The sequence below is a fragment of the Salmo trutta genome, chromosome 5 (genome assembly GCF_901001165.1).
Source record: "Salmo trutta chromosome 5, fSalTru1.1, whole genome shotgun sequence".
NCBI lineage: Eukaryota > Metazoa > Chordata > Actinopteri > Salmoniformes > Salmonidae > Salmo > Salmo trutta.
The window spans coordinates 65,564,181-65,591,504 of record NC_042961.1 but is presented as its reverse complement, the minus strand read 5'-3'; the positions used below and the strand labels follow the sequence as shown (position 1 = coordinate 65,591,504).

Sequence of the window (27,324 nt, the reverse complement as noted above, 5' to 3'; positions counted from 1 at the left end):
ATATAGCCTATTACTAACCGGTGCCCCCCTGTATATAGTCTCATTATTAACCGGTGCCCCCCTGTATATAGTCTCATTACTAACCGGTACTCACTGTATATAGCCTCATTACTAACCGGTACCCCCTGTATATAGTCTCATTACTAACCGGTGCCCCCTGTATATAGTCTCATTACTAACCGGTGCCCCCTGTATATAGCCTCATTACTAACCGGTATCCCCTGTATATAGTCACAATACTAACCGGTGCCCCCTGTATATAGTCTCATTACTAACCGGTGCCCCCTGTATATTGTCTCATTACTAACCGGTGCCCCCGCACGTTGACTCTGTACCGGCACCCCCTGTATACAGTCTCATTACTAACCGGTGCCCCCTGTATTTAGTCTCATTACTAACCGGTACCCCCTGTATATAGTCTCATTACGAACCGGTACCCCCCTGTATATAGTCTCATTACTAACCGGTGCCCCCCTGTATATGAATATAGTCTCATTACTAACCGGTACCCCCCTGTATATGAATATAGTCTCATTACTAACCGGTGCCCCCCTGTATATAGTCTCATTACTAACCGGTGCCCCCTGTATATAGTCTCATTACTAACCGGTACCCCCTGTATATAGTCTCATTACTAACCGGTGCCCCCTGTATATAGTCTCATTACGAACCGGTACCCCCCTGTATATAGTCTCATTACTAACCGGTGCCCCCCTGTATATGAATATAGTCTCATTACTAACCGGTACCCCCTTGTATGTGAATATAGTCTCATTACTAACCGGTGCCCCCCTGTATATAGTCTCATTACTAACCGGTGCCCCCTGTATATAGTCTCATTACTAACCGGTACCCCCTGTATATAGTCTCATTACTAACTTTAGTTTAGTATTTAGGCCTTGCTATTGTTATCTTACCGCTGCTCTTTAATTATTTGTTACATTTACTGCGTCATGTCATGTGTTGGAACAGGATAATACACAGAAAACATTTTCAGAATCATAATTTTTTTTTTTTATTATAAAAGTCAATTTCTACATATTGTTGTTTCAGGACACATTTTTTTTACCATAAAAAAAAAAATAATAAAATTAAACAAAAATAAAGTGTATATTTTAAAAGAGGCTGTAGCGTCAACACAGCTCTGTTACAACACGTGATAATAATGTAGAGAGGCTGAACGCCACGAGGACCACACACAACCCTGGGAACAACAACCTTCTACAAAACAACAACACCGAATGAAGACACCCACAACGTTCAGCTCTTATTCAACCCCCAACAGAGGTCTGCTATTGGACATGTTGGCCCACAGCAACTGTTTCCAGGGTTACGGATGTTTTTTTTTTGCGATGACGACTATTCAGTTACGCGCGGTGATATTACGAGTCCCCCCCTGTAAGGTTGTGTCTGGTCCAGTCCAGCTCTAACTAACCAACCCCTTGACCTAACTAACCTTTGACCTCTGGTCAGCCCTCAAACCCTGCAGGGTCACTGACAGGGCACACATAACTTTCAGCCAATCAGATGATTCCTCCTCTGGCCCGTTAGGATTCCGGTGAGAACTGGGTTCGTTTTAGCTCGCCGCGACCCTGGGAGGGCGGAGTTTCCACTTTTAGGACCAACGGGGAAATCCCGGTCTCAAAAGAAAATGCGCAAACTCCGCCCGCTAGGCGAGCGCTAAATCGAACGTACCAATCCAAACAGGCACGAACGCTACGCTAACACTTTACTCATCATCGTCGTCGTCCTCGTCATCGTCGTCCTCCAGGTCGTCGTCGTCCTCGTCGTCCCCACCGGCCATGGCGTGGGGCATCATACCGGACGAACCACCGGGACCGGGTCGCATCGGCACCCGCTTAACGTTCGCACCGGAACGGTATGCAGCCATATCCTACACACAGAGAGATGGAGTTATGATGGGGTACAGGTGGTATGATGGGGTACAGCTGGTATGGTGGGGTACAGCTGGTATGGTGGGGTACAGCTGGTATGGTGGGGTGCAGCTGGTATGGTGGGGTACAGCTGGTATGATGGGGTACAGGTGGTATGATGGGGTACAGCTGGTATGGTGGGGTACAGCTGGTATGATGGGGTACAGGTGGTATGGTGGGGTGCAGCTGGTATGATGGGGTACAGGTGGTATGGTGGGGTACAGCTGGTATGGTGGGGTACAGCTGGTATGATGGGGTACAGCTGCCAGTCTCTAACAGGTGGTATGATGGGGTACAGGTGGTATGATGGGGTACAGCTGCCAGTCTCTAACAGGTGGTATGATGGGGTACAGCTGGCTATCAGTATAGAGCAGTGGTTGTATGAATCTTGGATCCGTCATCCCAGAACCAGATATATTTATCGTCCCTGGGACAACAGGACGGCCATCATGAAATGTAATTGGTTGTAATTGTAACGTTGTAATATTTTCTAGGCCAACCATCCTCCAGGAGAGCCTTAATTAACCTCTCTAGGGTAGGGGCAGTATTTTCACGGCCGGATGAAAAACATACCCAAATTAAACTGCCTACTACTCGGGCCCAGAAACTAGAATATGCAAATTATTAGTAGATTTGGATAGAAAACACTCTAAAGTTTCTAAAACTGTTTGAATGGTGTCTGTGAGTATAACAGAACTCATATGGCAGGCAAAACACTGACAAGATGACAACCAGCAAGTGGCCTGTCATCCAATTGGTTGCCCTTCTTTTACCTCTCTATCGAATATACACCATCTAAGCTGTCACGTTACACTTTCCAAGGCTTCCATTGGTTCTCTAAAGAAAGTGGATTGAAGGGTCTGCTATCTCTGGGCAGGTCACAGGAGCTCACTTTGTGAGTGGTCAGCCTGATGACATGGAATCTGGAGAGGCGCGTGCACGAGTCCTAGCCATTTTTTCTCTTCGTTTTTGAATGAATACAGCGTTGTCCGGTTGGTATATTATCGCTACTTTATGAGAAAAATAGCATAACAATTGCTTTTAAACAGCGTTTGACATGCTTCTAAGTACGGCAAAGGTACATTTTGAATTTTTTTGTCTCGAAATGCGCCCGCGCGTCACCGTTTGGATAGTGGCCTGGACGCATGAACAAAATGCAGGTATTACATTTACGTCATTTAGCAGATGCTCTTATCCAGAGCGACTTACAGTTATTGGACATAACTAAGGACTATTTTGAACAAAAACAACATTTGTTATTGAAGTAGATGTCCTGGGAGTGCATTCTGACGAAGAACAGCAAAGGTAATCCAATTGTTCTACTATTATTTCTGAGTTCAGAGAGGCGACGTTGGCGGGTGTCTGAAAAGCTAGCCTGAATAGCTAGCCTGTGATGGCCGAGCTAAATACTCAGAATATTGCAAAATGTGCTTTCGCCGAAAAGCTATTTTAAAATCTGACACCGCGATTGCATAAAGGAGTTCTGTATCTATAATTCTTAAAATAATTGTTATGTTTTTTGTGAATGTTTATCATGTGTAATTTAGTAAATTCACCGGAAGTGTTCGGTGGGTATGCTAGTTCTGAACATCACATGCTAATGTAAAAAGCTGTTTTTTGATATAAATATGAACTTGATTGAATAAAACATGCATGTATTGTATAACATAATGTCCTAGGAGTGTCATCTGATGAAGATCATCAAAGGTTACTGCATTTAGCTGTGTTTTGTGCTTTTGTGACATATATGCTTGCTTTGAAAATGGCTGTGTGATTATTTTTGGGAGGGTACTCTCCTGACACGATCTAATGTTTTGCTTTCTCTGTAAAGCCTTTTTGAAATCGGACAACGCAGTTGGATTAACGAGAGTCATATCTTTCAAATGGTGTGAAATAGTCATATGTTTGAGAAATTGAAGCTATAGCATTTTTTAAGGTTTTTGTATTTCGCGCCACACTCTGCCATTGGATGCTACTCATATTTGCTATTTGCTAGCGGAACATCTATCCTCAACAGGGTCATTTTGCACTTCCTAAGGCTTCCACTAGATGTCAACAGTCTTTAGAAAGTTGTTTGAGGCTTCTATGGTGAATTTTGAGGGAATAACAGCCGGTTCAAGCAGCAGACAGGCTGAGGTCATGTTGTTACTTCATGCGCTTTCACGCATGGCTAGCATTGTTTTATTTTTCTTCTGTAATGAATCCGCTATTGTCCGGTTGGAATATTATCGATTATTTATGTTAAAAACACCCTAAGGATTGATTGTAAACATCGTTTGACATGTTTATACAAAAGGTAATGGAACTTTTGAGCTTTTCGTCAATTGATTTGCGCCCCCGCCTCGTGCCTTTGGAATAGTGTTCTGGACGCGCCAACAAAACGGAGGTATTTGGACATAAATTATGGACTTTATCATTTCTTGTGGAAGTGGGAGTCCCGCGAGTGCATTCCGCCGAGGATCAGCAAAGGTAAGGAAAGATTTATAACACTAATTTAGAGTTTTGTTGATGCCATGACTTGGCAGGTAGCTGTATAGCTTGCATTGATGGCTGAGCTCTGTACTCAGAATATTGAATCTCCGTAAAGTTATTTTGAAAATCTGACAAAGCGGTTGCATTAAGAAGTAGTGTATCTATAATTCTTTCATTAATTGTTATATATTTTGTCAACGTTTATGATGAGTATTTCTGTAAATTAATGTGCACATTCACCAAAAGTTTTTGGGAGGCAAACATTTTCTGAAAATCACGCGCCAATGTAAAATGCTGTTTTTGGATATGAATATGAACTTGATCGAACAAAACATACATGTATTGTGTAACATGATGTCCTATGAGTGTCATCTGATGAAGATCGTCAAAGGTTAGTGCTTAATTTTAGCTGTATTTCTGGTTTTTGTGACGCCTCTCCTTTCTAGGAAAATTCTAACAGTTTTAGAAACTTCAGAGTGTTTTCTATCCAAATCTAATAATATGCAAATATTTGACTCTGGGCCCGAGTATACTCTGAGCGAAATTGAAAATACTGCCCCCTATACCCTAAAAAGTTAAGACATTTTGATACATTACAGCCTTATTTTAAAATGGATTAAATAAATAAAAATGTCATCAGCAATCTACACACCATACCCCATAATGACAAAGAGAAAAAAGGTTTTAAGAAATGTTTTCAAATTTATGAAAAAACACTTACCGTATTTACATAAGTATTCAGACCCGTTGCTATGAGCCTCGAAATTGAGCTAAAATGCATCCTGTTTCCATTGATCATCCTTGAGATGTTTCTACAACTTGATTGGAGTCCACTGGTGGTAAATTCAATTGATTGGACATGATTTGAAAAGGCACACACCTCTCTATATAAGGTCCCACAGTTTACAGTGCACGTAAGAGCATAAACCAAGCCATGAGGTCGAAGGAATTGTCCGTAGAGACATGATTGTGTTGAGACAGATCTGGGGAAGGGTACCAAACAATGTCTGCAGCATTGAAGGTCCCCAAGAACACAGTGACCTCCATCATTCTTAAATGGAAGAAGTTTGGAACCACCAAGACTCTTCCTAGAGCTGGCCGCCCGGCCAAACTGAGCAATCGGGGGAGAAGGGCCGACCAAGAACCCGATGGTCAGTCTGACAGAGCTCCAGAGTTCCTCTGTGGAGATGGGAGAACCTTCCAGAAGGACAACCATCTCTGCAGCACTCCACCAATCAGGCCTTTATGGTAGAGTGGCCAGACGGAAGCCACTCCTCAGTAAAAAGCACATGACAGCCTGCTTGGAGTTTGCCAAAAGGCACCTAAAGGACTCTGACCATGAGAAACAAGATTCTCTGGTCTGATGAAACCAAGATTGAACTCTTTGCCTGAATGCCAAGCGTCACGTCTGGAGGAAACCTGGTACCATCCCTACAGTGAAGCATGGTGGTGGTGGCAGCATCATGCTGTGGGGATGTTTTTCAGCGTCAGGGACTGGGAGACCGGTCAGGATCGATGGAAAGATGAACGGAGCAAAGTACAGAGAGATCCTTGATGAAAACCTGCTCCAGAGCGCTCAGGACCTCAGACTGGGGCGAAGGTTCACCTTCCAACAGGACATCGACCCTAAGCACACAGCCAAGACAACACAGGAGTGGCTTCGGGACAAGCCTCTGAATGTCCTTGAGCGGCCCAGCCAGAGCCCGGACTTGAACCCGATCGAACATCTCTGAAGAGACCTGAAAATAGCTGTGCAGCGACGCTCCCCATCCAACCTGACAGAGCTTGAGAGGATCTGCAGAGAAGAATGGGAGAAACTCCCCAAATACATGTGTGCCAAGCTTGTAGCATCATACCCAAGAAGACTCGATGCTGTAATCGCTGCCAAAGGTGCTTCAACAAAGTACTGAGTAAAAGGTCTGAATACTTATGTAAATGTAACGTTTTCTCCAAATGTTTTATATACATTTACAAAAATGTCTAAAAAACATTTTTTTTGCTTTGTAATTATGGGGTATTGTGTGTAGATTGATGATTTAAAACATTTTAGAATAAGGCTGTAACGTTACAAAATGTGGAAAAAGTCAAGGGGTCTGAATACTTCCTGAATACATATATCTGATTTTCTATGGTAAAAAGATACTAATGCATTTTTTTTTTTTAAGTTGACCCTTGCATTGTGTAAAAATGGTGTTACAGAGATTATGGACAAGCAAAAAAAGATGTCCTACTTGTCCTAAGGACAAGTGGGTAAAAAAGCTAATGTGAAGCCGTGTTAAAAGCAGAAGCAGCGTCCTGTACCTTGTCGTATTTCTCCCTCAGTCGGAGAGCCTTCTCTTCAAACGGCTGTTTCTGGGTCGGAGTCTGTTGACCCCACATGATCCCCAGCTTCTTAGCACACTCTCCTATAGAACAGCCTGGAGACAATAATATATACAGTATTATATACTACTACCTCCTATAGAACAGCCTGGAGACAATAATATATACATTATATACTACTACTACTACTACACTCTCCTATAGAACAGCCTGGAGACAATAATATATACATTATATACTACTACTACAACACTCTCCTATAGAACAGCCTGGAGACAATAATATATACATTATATACTACTACTACTACTACAACACTCTCCTATAGAACAGCCTGGAGAGAATAATATATACATTATATATACTACTACCTCCTATATAACAGCCTGGAGACAATAATACATACATTATATATATATATATACACTACTACTACTACCTCCTATAGAACAGCCTGGAGACAATATATACAGTATTATATACTACTACCTCCTATAGAACAGCCTGGAGACAATAATATATACATTATATACTACTACCTCCTATATAACAGCCTGGAGACAATAATATATACATCATATATACTACTACCTCCTATAGAACAGCCTGGAGACAATATATACAGTATTATATACTACTACCTCCTATATAACAGCCTGGAGACAATAATACATACATTATATATATACACTACTACTACCTCCTATAGAACAGCCTGGAGACAATAATATATACAGTATTATATACTACTACCTCCTATAGAACAGCCTGGAGACAATAATATATACAGTATTATATACTACTACCTCCTATAGAACAGCCGGGAAACAATAATATATACATTATATACTACTACCTCCTATAGAACAGCCTGGAGACAATAAAGAAGAGGTGACTCCGGGATGCTGGCCTTCTTCCTGACTGATGTCCTGAGATGTTGCTTCAATATATCCACATAATTTTCCTCCCTCATGATGCCATCCATTTTGTGAAGTACACCAGTCCCTCCTGCAGCAAAGCACCCCCACAACATGATGCTGCCACCCCCGTGCTTCACGGTTGGGATGGTGTTCTTCGGCTTGCAAGCCTCCCCCTTTTTCCTCCAATAATAACGATGGTCATTATAGCCAAACAGTTCTATTTTTGTTTCATCAGACCAGAGGACATTTCTCCAAAAAGTACAATCTTTGTCCCCATGTGCAGTTGCAAACTTTTTTGTGGCGGTTTTGGAGCAGTGGCTTCTTCCTTGCTGAGCGGCCTTTCAGGTTATGTCGATATAGGACTCATTTGACTGTGGATATAGATACTTTTGTACCTGTTTCCTCCAGCATCTTCAGAAGGTCCTTTGCTGTTGTTCTGGTATTCATTTGCACTTTTCGCACCAAAGTACATTCATCTCTAGGAGACAGAACGCGTCTCCTTCCTGAGCGGTATGACGGCTGCATGGTCCCATGGTGTTTATACTTGCGTACTATTGTTTGTAGAGATGAACGTGGTACCTTCAGGTGTTTGGAAATTGCTCCCAAGGATTAACCAGACTTGTGGAGGTCTACAATTTTTCTTCTGAGGTCTTGGTAGATTTCTTTTGATTTTCCCATGATGTCAAGCAAAGAGGCACTGAGTTTGAAGGTAGGCCTTGAAACACATCCACAGGTACACCTCCAATTGACTCAAATGATGTTAATTAGCCTATCAGAAGCTTCTAAAGCCATGACATCATTTTCTGGAATTTTCCAAGCTGTTTAAAGGCACAGTCAACTTAGTGTATATAAACTTTTGACCCACTGGAATTGTGATACAGTGAATTATAAGTGAAATAATCTGTAAGCAATTGTTGGAAAAATTACTTGTGTCATGCACAAAGTAGATGTCCTAACCGACTTGCCAAAACTATAGTTTGTTGACAAGAAATTTGTGGAGTGGTTGAAAAATGAGTTTTAATGACTCCAACCTAAATGTATGTAAACTTCAGACTTCAACTGTACATTATTATACGTGTATATACATTACTACTACTACTACTACTACTACTACTACTACTACTACTACACTCTCCTATATAACAGCCTGGAGACAATACAGCATATATACATTACTATAAACTGGGTGGTTCGAGCCCTGAATGCTGATTGGCTGACAGTAGTATATCGTACCGTAAACCACGGGTATGACAAAACATTTATTTTTACTGCTCTAATTACGTTGGTAACCAGTTTAGAACTCCTGGTAGTAATACCATCATCATTAGAGACCCTGGGAACTCCTGGTAGTAATACCATTAGAGACCCTGGGAACTCCTGGTAGTAATACTATTAGAGACCCTGGGAACTCCTGGTAGTAATACCATCATCATTAGAGACCCTGGGAACTCCTGGTAGTAATACTATTAGAGACCCTGGGAACTCCTGGTAGTAATACTATTAGAGACCCGGGAACTCCTGGTAGTAATACCATCATCATTAGAGACCCTGGGAACTCCTGGTAGTAATACCATCATCATCATCAGCAGCGTACCTGGGAACTCCTGTTTGACCGTCGGACGGAACTCTGCTGAGAACACGAAAAAGGCAGACCTGGTGGAGGGAAGAAGAGGAAGGAGTGTTAGAGGGAAGGTCATACGTGATGGATATACAGTAGCGTGTGACTCACGGGGGTCGTTTTGGTGCGTTGGGGTCCTTCTTCTTCCTGCCGCTCTTGGCCATCCCCTTGGGGGGGACGTACACCCTCATGTCCCTCTCATAACGCACCTTGTCGTTCTTCGCCATGTCCTCAAAACGACGCTTGTCAGTCGCAGTGGAAGCCTACACACAAACTCAGTTATAACTACTTTATAACACACACAATTATTATAACAGACACCGTTATTACAGACACCGTGCTATAACACCGTTATAACAGACACCGTTATAACAGACACCGTTATAACAGACACCGTTACAACAGACACCGTTATAACAGACACCGTTACAACAGACACCGTTACAACAGACACCGTTACAACAGACACCGTTACAACAGACACCGATACAACAGACACCGTGCTATAACAGACACCGTTATATAACAGACACCGTTACAACAGACACCATTACAACAGACACCATTACAACAGACGCCGTTATATTACAGACACCGTTATTACAGACACCGTTATAACAGACACCCTTATAACAGACACCGCTATAACAGACACCGTTACAACAGACACCGCTATAACACTGCTATAACACCTTGTGATGTGTGTGTTAATATGTACCCTCCATCTCTCTGAACACTGCTTGGAGAACTCTGCGAAGTTGACCGACTGGTCGGGGTGTTTAATCTTCTGCTCCTCCCGGCAGGTCTGGACGAAGAAGGCGTAGGCTGACGTCTTGCCTTTCGGTTTATTAATGTCCCCTTTCACCATGGTGACAAGACTGACCGATACACGGGACAAAATAGACATTTATTATTATTAACTACAAAAATGACGTTTATTTTTTTTATGCAAGCGCATCTAGCTAAAGTGGCTAACTAGCTAGGCTCCACATCAAATAAAACGTTGTAAATAAATTGTAGACCAGTGTGCAGCTTAGACTGTAGAGGGTTTGCAGTGAGGTTAGCCCAGTTAGCCGCCACCTAGCATGCTAGCTCGTTGAGAACAATGGGCCCACCATTTGCTTCCCGCCTAACGCGCTGCTAACCTCATCCCATCCCCCAGCGCTAGCATTTATGCTAAAGATGCTAACGCTGCTAGCTTATGGCTAGTTAACGTTAGCTAGTGTGTGGGGAAAAAATATGAGGAATCAAATTAGCAATCCTAAAGAAAGTTTATTTTACTTTATTAACTACATGTTAAATGTAGATGTAGCTAGGTAACGTTTCACTGGATCGCATTCTAGTTAGCTAACGTTAATATACAGTAACAGTTAACGGTACAGTAACTTAGCAGAAAAAATACGAGCAAAACATGCAAGGGGAAACTAACGTTTTCTACAAATATTCAGGTACATTTTTAATGTAGAAAAAAAATTAAGATTTGACTACTACTACTAACGTGTAATCTTTTCCATGACTTACTTTAACCGGTCAGATAGCAATAATTCGTCTCACGTCGTCGTCGTTATCGTTGTTGTTGTTGTTGTTGTCGACGCTGTGTGCTCTGCTACGGAGGCCAGATGATAGAGGTTCAAACTGGATGGAGCTTAGACCCGCCCCCGATCCGCCCCCGGACCGCTCCCGTTGGCTGATTACCGTCAGTTAGAACGCTGGGGGCGGGGACACGAGTGTTGAGATGGGCGGAGACTCGTCCCTGATTGGCCAGGGTGCGTTCGATTCAGCCTTGATTTGGTCCCAAACAGCCAACTCTGGACTACAGCACGCCGTGCGGCAGATTTTCGCCCTGGTTGAACGCGGTGGGTACGCGGTGGGTACGCCGTAGATGGACTAATATTATTATTCTGATGTTTTTTTTGTTGCGCTGGTCTGTGATAGTTTATTACAAGCGGATTGACATCGGTACTAACCATGTCTGTCTGTCCGATCAGATCTAAACAATGTCCACTACTTGTCTTGTTAGTAAGGTGGAGATATGATGAAGCGATTCACAACAATGAAAAAGACATGAGCCTACAGATTGGTTCACTTTTTGTGGTGAAGCTGGTTTTAATGTCCGTGGGGTGAAGCGATAATTTACGAAGCCTCTGCTTTGGTTTTCTATACTGAACAAAAATAGAAACACAACATTTTATTTAACTAGACAAATCAGTTTAGAACAAGTTCTTATTTACAATGACAGCCCAGATGACACTGGGCCAATTGTGCACTGCCCTATGGGACTCCCAATCATAGCCAGTTATGATACAGCCTGGATTTGAACCAGGGTGTCTGTAGTGATACCTCAAGCACTGAGATGCAATGCCTTAGACCACAGCACCACTCGGGAGCCCAAGTGTCAGGCTCCTGTTCCATGGGCTGAAATTAAAGATCCCAGAAATGTTCATACACACCAAAAACTAATTTCTCTCAAAATGTTGTGCACAAATGTGTTTACATCCCTGTTAGTGAGCATTTCTCCTTTGACAAGACACTCCATCCACCTGACAGGTGTGGCATATCAAGAAGCTGATTAAATAGCATTATCATTGGTCTCCCGAGTGGCACAGTGGTCTAAGATACTGCAGCTCAGTGCAAGAGGTGTCACTGCAGTATTTGGTTCAAATAGAATAAAATCATTACACAGGTGCACCTTGTGCCTGAGAGTGGTGCTGTTACTAATGACTACCTGGAGGGCCTGAGGGTGGTGCTGTTACTAATGACTACATGTATTTACCTGGAGGGCCTGAGGGTGGCGCTGTTAGCCTTCTTCTCATTAGTAGTTGTGTAGGTGTGAGACCTGTTCCACCCAGCGGTGTGAGACCTATTCCATCCAGGTGTGAAACCTATTCCATCCAGGTGTGAGACCTATTCCATCCAGGTGTGAAACCTATTCCATCCAGGTGTGAGACCTATTCCATCCAGGTGTGAGACCTATTCCATCCAGGGTGTGTAAGAATCTCCATTGCTGTCTTGTGCTTTTTTTCAACTGGTTCTTCACAGTCTGAACTGTCCTCTCAGCCGGATATCTAGAGCTCCACCTGACGTGTTTGAACTCCTAGCTGGTAGAGGACTCTGACATTTCTTGACTCACCAGCTGTCTTCCGTTGTCGGATCACAAAACAACGCTGAGATCGACTTTAGTGCTGTAATAATGTGTTTACTTGTTGTTCCACTGAGCTTGGAGATTTCTGGGTATTTTGAGTAGTAATCCACACATAGTAGGGATTCTGTGTCGTTGTAATGGAAGAAAGAGGTCCACTCCAATTTTGGCCCAAACTCTCTCTGTGATTGGATTAGACACGAGGGTCTCTCTCTGTGATTGGATTAGACACGAGGGTCTCTCTCTGTGATTGGATTAGACACGAGGGTCTCTCTCTGTGATTGGATTAGACACGAGGGTCTCTCTCTGTGATTGGATTAGACACGAGGGTCTCTCTCTGTGATTGGATTAGACACGAGGGTCTCTCTCTGTGATTGGATTAGACACGAGGGTCTCTCTGTGTGATTGGATTAGACACGAGGGTCTCTCTATGTGATTGGATTAGACACGAGGGTCTCTCTCTGTGATTGGATTAGACACGAGGGTCTCTCTCTGTGATTGGATTAGACACGAGGGTCTCTCTCTGTGATTGGATTAGACACGAGGGTCTCTCTCTGTGATTGGATTAGACACGAGGGTCTCTCTCTGTGATTGGATTAGACACGAGGGTCTCTCTCTGTGATTGGATTAGACACGAGGGTCTCTCTTTGGTTGTTGTTGTGTGTGTTGCAGACTGCACATTTTGCTACAACATCGTCTATCTGTTTAGCCATGCCTGGACTGAACAGAACATCCTTTGCTCATTCCTTACATTTTACGATTCCCACGTGTGCTTCGTGTATTGTTTCCATAATGTCGTCTCGCATTTTCTGAGGAACGACAAGTTCTGACCCTTTGAACAGCAGGTCCAGTAGTGTTGAATTGCCTCTGTGACTCCCCCTCTCATGTCTGGTCATCCTATTGAACTCTCTGAGACTTCCCCTCCCTCAGACTGATGACCTGTCTCCATAGCTCTATATAACAGACTGATGACCTGTCTCCATAGCTCTGTATAACAGGCTGATGACCTGTCTCCATAGCTCTATATAACAGGCTGATGACCTGTCTCCATAGCTCTATATAACAGGCTGATGACCTGTCTCCATAGCTCTATATAACAGGCTGATGACCTGTCTCCATAGCTCTATATAACAGACTGACGACCTGTCTCCATAGCTCTATATAACAGACTGATGACCTGTCTCCATAGCTCTATATAACAGACTGATGACCTGTCTCCATAGCTCTATATAACAGGCTGATGACCTGTCTCCATAGCTCTATATAACAGACTGACGACCTGTCTCCATAGCTCTATATAACAGGCTGATGACCTGTCTCCATAGCTCTATATAACAGACTGATGACCTGTCTCCATAGCTCTATATAACAGACTGATGACCTGTCTCCATAGCTCTATATAACAGACTGATGACCTGTCTCCATAGCTCTATATAACAGACTGATGACCTGTCTCCATACCTGTCTCTACCACAGGTCACCAAGGAAACAGTAAGGTAACACTACCTACTGACATTCAATAATGTTAAAATATTACACTGGAGTCACGTTCTCACACAACGATGTCCTAGTTTATTAAAAACAAGAAATCATCAATACATGGAAAATACCATTCAACTGCATATACATGACCAATATATAATATACAGTGGGTCTGGAATTATTGACACCCTTGATAAAGAAAATAATGACTGTATAAATAAATAATTGAAAAACTGAGCTCCATCATCTGCTCAACAACATGAGTCAATTATATTATTTTATATTAATACAATTGGTCTGATTAAAATATTTTGTTTAACAAGTAATATATATATTTTCTAAATTATTGACCCCCCTATAGATTCTCAAGGTCTAAATTATTGACCCCCTATAGATTCTAAAGGTCTAAATTATTGACCCCCCTATAGATTCTAAAGGTCTAAATTATTGACCCCCCTATAGATTCTAAAGGTCTAAATTATTGACCCCCCTATAGATTCTAAAGGTCTAAATTATTGACCCCCTATAGATTCTAAAGGTCTAAATTATTGACCCCCATATAGATTCTAAAGGTCTAAATTATTGACCCCCCCTATAGATTCTAAAGGTCTAAATTATTGACCCCTATAGATTCTAAAGGTCTAAATTATTGACCCCCTATAGATTCTAGTAATTCAAGTAGTCAGGAGGTCAGTATTTGGTTCTATATTCATAGTAATGACATCATCAAACTCCTGGAGATTTTGGGCTGTCAATCATTTTGACCCCTAACTTAAAAAAACAAAATACATTACAAAAAAATATTTTTCTCTGAGCAATTGTATTAGTTTAAAATAATATAATTAGTTTATAATAATATACTATAATTTATTTTGAGCAATAGGTCAGTATTTGATTTATTTAATATAGTCATTATTGCTAATCTTTAGCAAGGATGTCAATAATTTCTGACCCCTCTGTATATTCTCAAGGCGAATATTAAAAAAGTAAAGCAAAAATAAACACTTCACAAAGTCAAATAAAAAACTGGCACATTGAAGCTACAATAGAAGCTGACAGGTCGAAGCTACAATAGAAGCTGACAGGTCGAAGCTACAATAGAAGCTGACAGGTTGAAGCTACAATAGAAGCTGACAGGTTGAAGCTACAATAGAAGCTGACAGGTTGAAGCTACAATAGAAGCTGACAGGTTGAAGCTACAATAGAAGCTGACAGGTTGAAGCTACAATAGAAGCTGACAGGTTGAAGCTACAATAGAAGCTGACAGGTTGAAGCTACAATAGAAGCTGACAGGTTGAAGCTACAATAGAAGCTGACAGGTTGAAGCTACAATAGAAGCTGACAGGTTGAAGCTACAATAGAAGCTGACAGGTTGAAGCTACAATAGAAGCTGACAGGTTGAAGCTACAATAGAAGCTGACAGGTTGAAGCTACAACAGAAGCTGACAGGTTGAAGCTACAACAGAAGCTGACAGGTTGAAGCTACAATAGAAGCTGACAGGTTGAAGCTAAAACAGAAATATAAACATTTCAACAAATGGTTTTATCAGTCTTGTTCACAGGAGGCTGCTGAGGGGAGGAGCCTCATTTTAACGTCTGGAACGGAGCCAATGGAACGGCATCAAACATGGAAACCATGGAAACCACATGTTTGATGTATTTGATACCATTCCACTGATTCCTCTTCAGCCATTACCACGAGCCCCTCCTCCCTAATTAAGGTGCCACCAGCCTCCTGTGGTCCTGTTGATATACCTGTGATTATCAGGTACTGGACATAAGAGGGTCTGTAACAGATTCTAACAGGAGACCTTAGTCCATCATTCCATTCAATTCAACACTATCAATTCCTGAGGGGGATTAGAAAGACATTGTTTATGGGGAACACATATATAGAATAACCAGGAAATGGATATAAACCCATAATACAAACATGGGTAGTGAAACTTCAAAAAGTAAAGAACTAACTACTGGAAGTGGATTATAGAGTAGTGACCAACACGTTGATCAGAGGACTCTGTCTCACCAAGATTCATATCACTCAGTTATATACTCAGAAACTCAGCTTTGTTAGGAGGGACAGGTCTCTATAGAAAGTTACTGTCTCTCTATAGTAACTCAGCTCTATAGTTATAGTCTCTCTATAGTAACTCAGCTCTATAGTTATAGTCTCTCTATAGTAACTCAGCTCTATAGTTATAGTCTCTCTATAGTTATAGTCTCTCTATAGTAACTCAGCTCTATAGTTATAGTCTCTCTATAGTAACTCAGCTCTATAGTAACTCAGCTCTATAGTTATAGTCTCTCTATAGTAACTCAGCTCTATAGTTATAGTCTCTCTATAGTAACTCAGCTCTATAGTTATAGTCTCTCTATAGTAACTCAGCTCTATAGTTATAGTCTCTCTATAGTTATAGTCTCTCTATAGTAACTCAGCTCTATAGTTAGTCTCTCTATAGTAACTCAGCTCCATAGTTATAGTCTCTCTATAGTAACTCAGCTCTATAGTTATAGTCTCTCTATAGTAACTCAGCTCTATAGTAACTCAGCTCTATAGTTATAGTCTCTCTATAGTAACTCAGCTCTATAGTTATAGTCTCTCTATAGTAACTCAGCTCTATAGTTATAGTCTCTCTATAGTAACTCAGCTCTATAGTTATAGTCTCTCTATAGTTATAGTCTCTCTATAGTAACTCAGCTCTATAGTTATAGTCTCTCTATAGTTATAGTCTCTCTATAGTTATAGTCTCTCTATAGTAACTCAGCTCTATAGTTATAGTCTCTCTATAGTTATAGTCTCTCTATAGTAACTCAGCTCTATAGTTATAGTCTCTCTATAGTAACTCAGCTCTATAGTTATAGTCTCTCTATAGTAACTCAGCTCTATAGTTATAGTCTCTCTATAGTACCTCAGCTCTATAGTTATAGTCTCTCTATAGTAACTCAGCTCTATAGTTATAGTCTCTCTATAGTAACTCAGCTCTATTGTTATAGTCTCTCTATAGTAACTCAGCTCTATAGTTATAGTCTCTCTATAGTTATAGTCTCTCTATAGTAACTCAGATCTATAGTTATAGTCTCTCTATAGTAACTCAGCTCTATAGTTATAGTCTCTCTATAGTAACTCAGCTCTATAGTTATAGTCTCTCTATAGTAACTCAGCTCTATTGTTATAGTCTCTCTATAGTAACTCAGCTCTATAGTTATAGTCTCTCTATAGTAACTCAGCTCTATAGTTATAGTCTCTCTATAGTAACTCAGCTCTATTGTTATAGTCTCTCTATAGTAACTCAGCTCTATAGTTATAGTCTCTCTATAGTAACTCAGCTCTATAGTTATAGTCTCTCTATAGTTATAGTCTCTCTATAGTTATAGTCTCTCTATAGTAACTCAGCTCTATAGTTATAGTCTCTCTATAGTAACTCAGCTCTATAGTTATAGTCTCTCTATAGTAACTCAGCTCTATAGTTATAGTCTCTCTATAGTAACTCAGCTCTATAGTTATAGTCTCTCTATAGTTATAGTCTCTCTATAGTAACTCAGCTCTATAGTTATAGTCTCTCTATAGTAACTCAGCTCTATAGTTATAGTCTCTCTATAGTTATAGTCTCTCTATAGTTATAGTCTCTCTATAGTAATTCAGCTCTATAGTTATAGTCTCTCTATAGTAACTCAGCTCTATAGTTATAGTCTCTCTATAGTAACTCAGCTCTATAGTTATAGTCTCTCTATAGTAACTCAGCTCTATAGTTATAGTCTCTCTATAGTAACTCAGCTCTATTGTTATAGTCTCTCTATAGTAACTCAGCTCTATAGTTATAGTCTCTCTATAGTTATAGTCTCTCTATAGTAACTCAGCTCTATAGTTATAGTCTCTCTATAGTAACTCAGCTCTATAGTTATAGTCTCTCTATAGTAACTCAGCTCTATAGTTATAGTCTCTCTATAGTAACTCAGCTCTATAGTTATAGTCTCTCTATAGTTATAGTCTCTCTATAGTTATAGTCTCTCTATAGTAACTCAGCTCTATAGTTATAGTCTCTCTATAGTAACTCAGCTCTATAGTTATAGTCTCTCTATAGTAACTCAGCTCTATAGTTATAGTCTCTCTATAGTAACTCAGCTCTATAGTTATAGTCTCTCTATAGTAACTCAGCTCTATAGTTATAGTCTCTCTATAGTAACTCAGCTCTATAGTTATAGTCTCTCTATAGTTATAGTCTCTCTATAGTTATAGTCTCTCTATAGTAACTCAGCTCTATAGTTATAGTCTCTCTATAGTAACTCAGCTCTATAGTTATAGTCTCTCTATAGTTATAGTCTCTCTATAGTTATCGTCTCTCTATAGTTATCGTCTCTCTATAGTTATAGTCTCTCTATAGTTATAGTCTCTCTATAGTAACTCAGCTCTATAGTTATAGTCTCTCTATAGTAACTCAGCTCTATAGTTATAGTCTCTCTATAGTAACTCAGCTCTATAGTTATAATCTCTCCATAGTTATAGTCTCTCTATAGTAACTCAGCTCTATAGTTATAGTCTCTCTATAGTTATAGTCTATAGTAACTAAACTCTTCCTCCCCTCTCCAGCTCATCCAGCTCATCCTTCTGTGGTCCAGGACCCAGTAAAGGCTTCATCTCAGGAGCAGACTTCCTCACTGAACCAGGACCAGACTTCCTCCCTGGTAAAGACTCCATTTCCATCCCTTCAGTCCCCTCAGACTCTAATAAAGACAGAAATGATGAAGGAACATCAGAATAAACTGACCAGACAGAGAGAGAGACAGATAGAGATAATAAACTGACCAGACAGAGAGAGAGACAGATAGAGATAATAAACTGACCAGAGAGAGAGAGAGACAGATAGAGATAATAAACTGACCAGACAGAGAGAGAGACAGATAGAGATAATAAACTGACCAGACAGAGAGAGAGACAGATAGAGATAATAAACTGACCAGACAGAGAGAGAGACAGATAGAGATAATAAACTGACCAGACAGAGAGAGAGATAGATAGAGATAATAAACTGACCAGACAGAGAGAGAGACAGAGATAATAAACTGACCAAACAGAGAGAGATAATAAACTGACCAAACAGAGAGAGAGATAGATAGAGATAATAAACTGACCAGACAGAGAGAGAGACAGAGATAATAAACTGACCAGACAGAGAGAGATAATAAACTGACCAGACAGAGAGAGAGACAGAGATAATAAACTGACCAGACAGAGAGAGATAATAAACTGACCAGACAGAGAGAGAGACAGAGATAATAAACTGACCAGACAGAGAGAGAGACAGAGATAATAAACTGACCAGACAGAGAGAGATAATAAACTGACCAGACAGAGAGACAGATAGAGATAATAAACTGACCAGACAGAGAGAGAGACAGATAGAGATAATAAACTGACCAGTAATTCTAGGAAACATTAGAATCATAAAGACTGATTACTTTGGGAAGGAGTCTGTGTTTTCTGTTGACCATCTGGAGAGGTGGAGAGGGATTGGATGGTCTCTTCAGCTTTCCCTGAGGACAAGAACAGATAGTCAGTCAGAACACACATGTTGGTGAGCAAACCTTAAAACCATGACAATGCACAAACACACACACACACACACACACACACACACACACTACTTACTCAGCTTTTCTTTGAGTTCATCTGTAAAAATTAAATAAAGATAGTGAGATAGTGATAATTAAATAATCATTGAATCATGAGATTTATACACTACATGACCAAAAGTATGTGGACACCTGCTATTATCTAACATTAGGTAGAAACACTACATGATCAAAAGTATGTGGACCCCTGCTATTATCTAACATTAGGTAGAAACACTACATGACCAAAAGTATGTGGACACCTGCTCATTGAACATCTCATTCCAAAATCATGGGCATTAATATGGAGTTGGTCCCCCTTTGCTGCTGTAACAGCCTCCACTCTTCAGGGAAGTCATTAATATGGAGTTGGTCCCCCTTTGCAGCTGTAACAGCCTCCACTATTCTGGGAAGGCATTAATATGGAGTTGGTCCCCCTTTGCTGCTATAACAGCCTCCACTATTCTGGGAAGGCATTAATATGGAGTTGGACCCCCCTTTGCTGCTATAACAGCCTCCACTATTCTTGGAAGGCATTAATATGGAGTTGTTCCCCCTTTGCTGCTATAACAGCCTCCACTATTCTGGGAAGGCTTCCACTAGATGATGGAACATTGCTGTGGGGACTTGCTTCCATTCAGCCACAAGAGCATTAGTGAGGTCTCCCTCTCTCTCTTCTCTCAGAGGACCTGAGCCCTAGGACCATGCCTCAGGACTATCTGGCCTGATGACTCCTTGCTGTCCCCCAGTCCACCTGGTTGTGCTGCTGCTCCAGTTTCAACTGTTCTGCCTGCGGCTATGGAACCCTGACCTGTTCACCCGACGAGCTACCTGTCACAGACCTGCTGTTTTCAACTCTCTAGAGACAGCAGGAGTAACTCTGAATGATCGGCTATGAAAAGCCAACTGACCTTTACACCTGAGGTGCTGACCTGTTGCACCCTCTACAACCACTGTGATTATTATTATTTGACCCTGCTGGTCATTTATGAACATTTGAATATCTTGGCCATGTTGTTATAATCTCCACCCAGTACAGCCAGTAGAGGACTGGTCACCCCTCAGAGCCTGGTTCCTCTCTACCCAGTACAGCCAGTTGAGGACTGGTCCCCCCTCAGAGCCTGGTTCCTCTGGTTTACACAGTACAGCCAGTAGAGGACTGGTCACCCCTCAGAGCCTGGTTCCTCTGGTCTACCCAGTACAGCCAGTAGAGGACTGGCCACCCATCAGAGCCTGGTTCCTCTCTACCCAGTATAGACAGTAGAGGACTGGTCACCCCTCAGAGCCTGGTTCCTCTCTACCCAGTACAGCCAGTAGAGGACTGGCCACCCCTCAGAGCCTGGTTCCTCTCTAGGTTTCTTCCTAGGTTTTGGCCTTTCTAGGGAGTTTTTCCTAGCCACCGTGCTTCTACACCTGCATGGCTTGCTGTTTGGGGTTTTAGGTTGGGTTTCTGTACAGCACTTGCCAGAGGCAGGTTGGAACTCTGTAGTGAGTGTTGTAACCGAGGACAGATGATTTGTAGGCGCTTCAACACTTGGCGGTCCCATCCTGTGAGATTCTGTGGCCTACCACTAAATGGCTGACACATTTTTTGTCCTAGATGTTTCCACTCCACAATAACAGCACTTACACTTGACCAGGGCAGCTCTAGCAGGGCAGAAATTTGACGAACTGACTTGTTGGAAAGGTGGCATCGTATGACGGTGCCACGTTGAAAGTCACTGAGCTCTTCAGTAAGGCCATTCTACTGACAATGTTTGTCTATGGAGATTGCATGGCTGTGTGCTTGATTTTATACACCAGCCAGCAACGGGTATGGCTGAAATAGCGAAATCCACTATTTTGAAGTTGTCCACATACAGTGTAGTTAATCAGTGTAATATATAGTGTATATATTTTTTAAGGAAAGTGTTTTCACTTAAATCAATGAAATACATGCAGTTGTGCAACTCACCCCTCTCTCTTGTGACATCCTCTGTAGACAGAAGATAAAACATGATGTATTATGGGTACTAGAACATGAAGACAGACTACATTATCTCTATTCTGACCTCCTTTGTAGACAGTAGATAAAACATGATGTATTATGGGTACTAGAACATGAAAACAAAGACACACTACTTACTCAGCTGTTCTTTGAGTCCATCTGGTGTAAAAATTAAATAAAGATAGTGAGATAGTGATAATTAAATAATCATTGAATCATGAGATTTATACACTACATGACCAAAAGTATGTGGACACCTGCTATTATCTAACATTAGGTAGAAACACTACATGACCAAAAGTATGTGGACACCTGCTATTATCTAACATTAGGTAGAAACAATACATGACCAAAAGTATGTGGACACCTGCTAATATCTAACATTAGGTAGAAACACTACATGACCAAAAGTATGTGGACACCTGCTATTATCTAACATTAGGTAGAAACACTACATGACCAAAAGTATGTGGACACCTGCTATTATCTAACATTAGGTAGAAACACTACATGACCAAAAGTATGTGGACACCTGCTATTATCTCACATTAGGTAGAAACAATACAGCCTCTACTATTCTGGGAAGGCTTTCCACTAGATGATGGAACATTGCTGCTATAACAGCCTCCACTATTCTGGGAAGGCTTTCCACTAGATGATGGAACATTGCTGTGGGGACTTGCTTCCATTCAGCCACAAGAGCTTTAGTGAGGTCTCCCTCTCTCTCTTCTCTCGGAGGACCTGAGCCCTAGGACCATGCCTCAGCACGATCTGGCCTGATGACTCCTTGCTGTCCCCAGTCCACCTGGTTGTGCTGCTGCTCCAGATTCAACTGTTCTGCCTGCGGCTATGGAACCCTGAACTGTTCACCGGACGTGCTACCTGTCCCACACCTGCTGTTTTCAACTCTCCTTTTCTCCCTCCACAGCACCTGCTGTCTCTAACTCTGAATGATCGGCTATGAAAAGCCAACTGACATTTACTCCTGAGATTCTGACCTGTTGCACCCTCGACAACTACTGTGATTATTATTATTTGACCCTGCTGGTCATCTATGAACATTTGAACATCTTGGCCATGTTCTGTAATAATCTCCACCCGGCACAGGCAGAAGAGGACTAGTCACCCCTCAGAGCCTGGTTCCTCTCTACCCAGTACAGCCAGTAGAGGTCTGGTCACCCCTCAGAGCCTGGTTCCTCTCTACCCAGTACAGCCAGTAGAGGACTGGTCACCCCTCAGAGCCTGGTTCCTCTGGTCTACCCAGTACAGCCAGTAGAGGACTGGTAAACCCTCAGAGCCTGGTTCCTCTGGTCTACCCAGTACAGCCAGTAGAGGACTGGTCACCCCTCAGAGCCTGGTTCCTCTGGTCTACCCAGTACAACCAGTAGAGGACTGGTCACCCCTCAGAGCCTGGTTCCTCTGGTCTACCCAGTACAGCCAGTAGAGGACTGGTCACCCCTCAGAGCCTGGTTCCTCTGGTCTACCCAGTACAGCCAGTAGAGGACTGGTCACCCCTCAGAGCCTGGTTCCTCTCTACCCAGTACAGCCAGTAGAGGACTGGTCACCCCTCAGAGCCTGGTCCTCTCTACCCAGTACAGCCAGTAGAGGACTGGTCACCCCTCAGAGCCTGGTTCCTCTGGTCTACCCAGTACAGCCAGTAGAGGACTGGTCACCCCTCAGAGCCTGGTTCCTCTGGTCTACCCAGTACAGCCAGTAGAGGACTGGTCACCCCTCAGAGCCTGGTTCCTCTGGTCTACCCAGTACAGCCAGTAGAGGACTGTTCACCCCTCAGAGCCTGGTTCCTCTCTACCCAGTACAGCCAGTAGAGGACTGGCCACCCCTCAGAACCTGGTTCCTCTCTACCAAGTATAGCCATTAGAGGACTGGTCACCCCTCAGAGCCTGGTTCCTCTGGTCTTTCCAGTACAGCCAGTAGAGGATTGGTCACCCCTCAGAGCCTGGTTCCTCTGGTCTAACCAGTACAGCCAGTAGAGGACTGGTCACCCCTCAGAGCCTGGTTCCTCTGGTCTACCCAGTACAGCCAGTAGAGGACTGGTCACCCCTCAGAGCCTGGTTCCTCTCTACCCAGTACAGCCAGTAGAGGACTGTTCACCCCTCAGAGCCTGGTTCCTCTCTACCCAGTACAGCCAGTAGAGGACTGGTCACCCCTCAGAGCCTGGTTCCTCTGGTCTACCCAGTACAGCCAGTAGAGGACTGGTCACCCCTCAGAGCCTGGTTCCTCTGGTCTAACCAGTACAGCCAGTAGAGGACTGGTCACCCCTCAGAGCCTGGTTCCTCTCTACCCAGTACAGCCAGTAGAGGACTGGTCACCCCTCAGAGCCTTGTTCCTCTGGTCTACCCAGTACAGCCAGTAGAGGACTGGTCACCCCTCAGAGCCTGGTTCCTCTGGTCTACACAGTACAGCCAGTGTAGGACTGGTCACCCCTCAGAGCCTGGTTCCTCTCTACCCAGTACAGCCAGTAGAGGACTGGTCACCCTTCAGAGCCTGGTTCCTCTGGTCTACCCAGTACAGCCAGTAGAGGACTGGTCACCCCTCAGAGCCTGGTTCCTCTCTACCCAGTACAGCCAGTAGAGGACTGGTCACCCCTCAGAGCCTGGTTCCTCTGGTCTACCAAGTACAGTCAGTGGAGGACTGGTCACCCCTCAGAGCCTGGTTCCTCTGGTCTACCCAGTACAGTCAGTGGAGGACTGGTCACCCCTCAGAGCCTGGTTCCTCTGGTCTACCCAGTACAGTCAGTAGAGGACTGGTCACCCCTCAGAGCCTGGTTCCTCTGGTCTACCCAGTACAGCCAGTAGAGGACTGGTCACCCCTCAGAGCCTGGTTCCTCTGGTCTACCCAGTACAGCCAGTAGAGGACTGGTCACCCCTCAGAGCCTGGTTCCTCTGGTCTACCCAGTACATCCAGTAGAGGACTGGTCACCCCTCAGAGCCTGGTTCCTCTCTACCCAGTACAGCCAGTAGAGGACTGGTCACCCCTCAGAGCCTGGTTCCTCTCTACCCAGTACAGCCAGTAGAGGACTGGTCACCACTCAGAGCCTGGTTCCTCTGGTCTACCCAGTACAGCCAGTAGAGGACTGGTCACCCTCAGAGCCTGGTTCCTCTGGTCTACCCAGTACAGCCAGAAGAGGACTGGTCACCCCTCAGAGCCTGGTTCCTCTCTACCCAGTACAGCCAGTAGAGGACTGGTCACCCCTCAGAGCCTGGTTCCTCTGGTCTACCCAGTACAGCCAGTAGAGGACTGGTCACCCCTCAGAGCCTGGTTCATCTCTACCAAGTTTAGCCATTAGAGGACTGCTCACCCCTCAGAGCCTGGTTGCTCAGGTCTACCCAGTACAGCCAGTAGAGGACTGGTCACCCCTCAGAGCCTGGTTCCTCAGGTCTACCCAGTACAGCCAGTAGAGGACTGGTCACCCCTCAGAGCCTGGTTGCTCAGGTCTACCCAGTACAGCCAGTAGAGGACTGGTCACCCCTCAGAGCCTGGTTCCTCTGGTCTACCCAGTACAGCCAGTAGAGGACTGGTCACCCCTCAGAGCCTGGTTCCTCTGGTCTACCCAGTACAGCCAGTAGAGGACTGGTCACCCCTCAGAGCCTGGTTCCTCTGGTCTACCCAGTACAGCCAGTAGAGGACTGGTCACCCCTCAGAGCCTGGTTCCTCTGGTCAACCCAGTACAGCCTGTAGAGGACTGGTCACTCCTCAGAGCCTGGTTCCTCTCTACCCAGTACAGCCAGTAGAGGACTGGTCACCCCTCAGAGCCTGGTTGCTCTGGTCTACCCAGTACAGCCAGTAGAGGACTGGTCACCCCTCAGAGCCTGGTTCCTCTGGTCTACCCAGTACAGCCAGTAGAGGACTGGTCACCCCTCAGAGCCTGTTTCCTCTAGAGGACTGGTCACCCCTCAGAGCCTGGGTCCTCTGGATTACCCAGTACAGCCAGTAGAGGACTGGTCACCCCTCAGAGCCTGGTTCCTGTCTACCCAGTACAGTCAGTAGAGGACTGGTCACCCCTCAGAGCCTGGTTCCTCTGGTCTACCCAGTACAGCCAGTAGAGGACTGGTCACCCCTCATGGCCTGGTTCCTCTGGTCTACCCAGTACAGCCAGTAGAGGACTGGTCACCCCTCAGAGCCTGGTTCCTGTGGTCTACCCAGTACAGCCAGTAGAGGACTGGTCACCCCTCAGAGCCTTGTTCCTCTGGTCTACCCAGTACAGTCAGTAGAGGACTGGTCACCCCTCAGAGCCTGGTTCCTCTGGTCTAACCAGTACAGCCAGTAGAGGACTGGTCACCCGTCAGAGCCTGGTTCCTCTCTACCCAGTACAGCCAGAAGAGGACTGGTCACACCTCAGAGCCTGGTTCCTCTGGTCTACCCAGTACAGCCAGTAGAGGACTGGTCACCCCTCAGAGCCTTGTTCCTCTGGTCTACCCAGTACAGTCAGTAGAGGACTGGTCACCCCTCAGAGCCTGGTTCCTCTCTACCCAGTACAGCCAGTAGAGGACTGGTCACCCCTCAGAGCCTGGTTCCTCTGGTCTACCCAGTAAAGCCAGTAGAGGGCTGGTCACCCCTCAGAGCCTAGTTCCTCTGGTCTACCCAGTACAGCCAGTAGAGGACTGGTCACCCCTCAGAGCATGGTTCCTCTGGTCTACATGGTACAGCCAGCAGAGGACTGGTCACCCCTCAGAGCCTGGTTCCTCTGGTCTACCCAGTACAGCCAGTAGAGGACTGTTCACCCCTCAGAGCCTGGTTCCTCTGGTCTACCCAGTACAGCCAGTAGAGGACTGGTCACCCCTCAGAGCCTTGTTCCTCTGGTCTACCCAGTACAGTCAGTAGAGGACTGGTAACCCCTCAGAGCCTGGTTCCTCTGTTTTACCCAGTACAGCCAGTAGAGGACTGGTCACCCCTCAGAGCCTGGCTCCTCTGGTTTACCCAGTACAGCCAGTAGAGGACTGGTCACCCCTCAGAGCCTGGTTCCTGTCTACCCAGTACAGTCAGTAGAGGACTGGTCACCCCTCAGAGCCTGGTTCCTCTGGTCTACCCAGTACAGCCAGTAGAGGACTGGTCACCCCTCAGAGCCTGGTTCCTCTGGTCTACCCAGTACAGCCAATAGAGGACTGATCACCCCTCAGGGCCTGGTTCCTTTGGTCTACCCAGTACAGCCAGTAGAGGACTGGTCACCCCTCAGAGCCTGGTTCCTCTGGTCTATCCAGTACAGCCAGAAGAGGACTGGTCACCCCTCAGAGCCTGGTTTTCTCTACCCAGTACAGCCAGTAGAGGACTGGTCACCCCTCAGGGCCTGGTTCCTCTCTACCCAGTACAGCCAGTAGAGGACAGGTCACCCCTCAGAGCCTGGATACTCTGGTCTACCCAGTACAGTCAGTAGAGGACTGGTCACCCCTCAGAGCCTGGTTCCTCTGGTCTAACCAGAACAGCCAGTAGAGGACTGGTCACCCCTCAGAGCCTGGTTCCTCTGGTCTAACCAGTACAGCCAGTAGAGGACTGGTCACCCCTCAGAGCCTGGTTCCTCTCTACCCAGTACAGCCAGTAGAGGACTGGTCACCCCTCAGAGCCTGGTTCCTCTCTAACCAGTACAGCCAGAAGAGGACTGGTCACACCTCAGAGCCTGGTTCCTCTGGTCTACCCAGTACAGCCAGTAGAGGACTGGTCACCCCTCAGAGCCTTGTTCCTCTGGTCTACCCAGTACAGTCAGTAGAGGACTGGTCACCCCTCAGAGCCTGGTTCCTCTCTACCCAGTACAGCCAGTAGAGGACTGGTCACCCCTCAGAGCCTGGTTCCTCTGGTCTACCCAGTAAAGCCAGTAGAGGGCTGGT

At 44.2% G+C, this 27,324-nt stretch overlaps 2 protein-coding genes across 2 annotated transcripts in view; both read right to left on the bottom strand.

Annotated features, from left to right (window-relative positions):
- Positions 1-990: 990 nt before the first annotated feature.
- Positions 991-10,935, bottom strand: LOC115194815 (high mobility group protein B2). The gene is made up of 6 exons (XM_029754722.1): positions 10,788-10,935; positions 9,985-10,144; positions 9,378-9,529; positions 9,243-9,301; positions 6,708-6,823; positions 991-1,894 (listed from the first exon to the last, which is right to left on the bottom strand). Exons 2-6 carry the CDS (start codon positions 10,132-10,134, stop codon positions 1,730-1,732), a joined length of 642 nt encoding a protein of 213 aa, XP_029610582.1. The 5' UTR covers positions 10,135-10,144; positions 10,788-10,935; the 3' UTR covers positions 991-1,729.
- Positions 10,936-18,410: 7,475 nt separating this feature from the next.
- Positions 18,411-27,324, bottom strand: part of LOC115194769 (uncharacterized) — a 77,257-nt gene continuing 68,343 nt past the window's right edge. The window contains exons 14-18 of the mRNA XM_029754697.1: positions 21,623-21,643; positions 21,452-21,472; positions 19,535-19,555; positions 19,345-19,419; positions 18,411-18,609 (exon numbers count right to left, since the gene is read on the bottom strand). Coding sequence (XP_029610557.1) covers positions 18,452-18,609; positions 19,345-19,419; positions 19,535-19,555; positions 21,452-21,472; positions 21,623-21,643 — 296 coding nt within the window. The 3' untranslated portion in view covers positions 18,411-18,451. The remainder of the gene's footprint in view (positions 18,610-19,344; positions 19,420-19,534; positions 19,556-21,451; positions 21,473-21,622; positions 21,644-27,324) is intronic.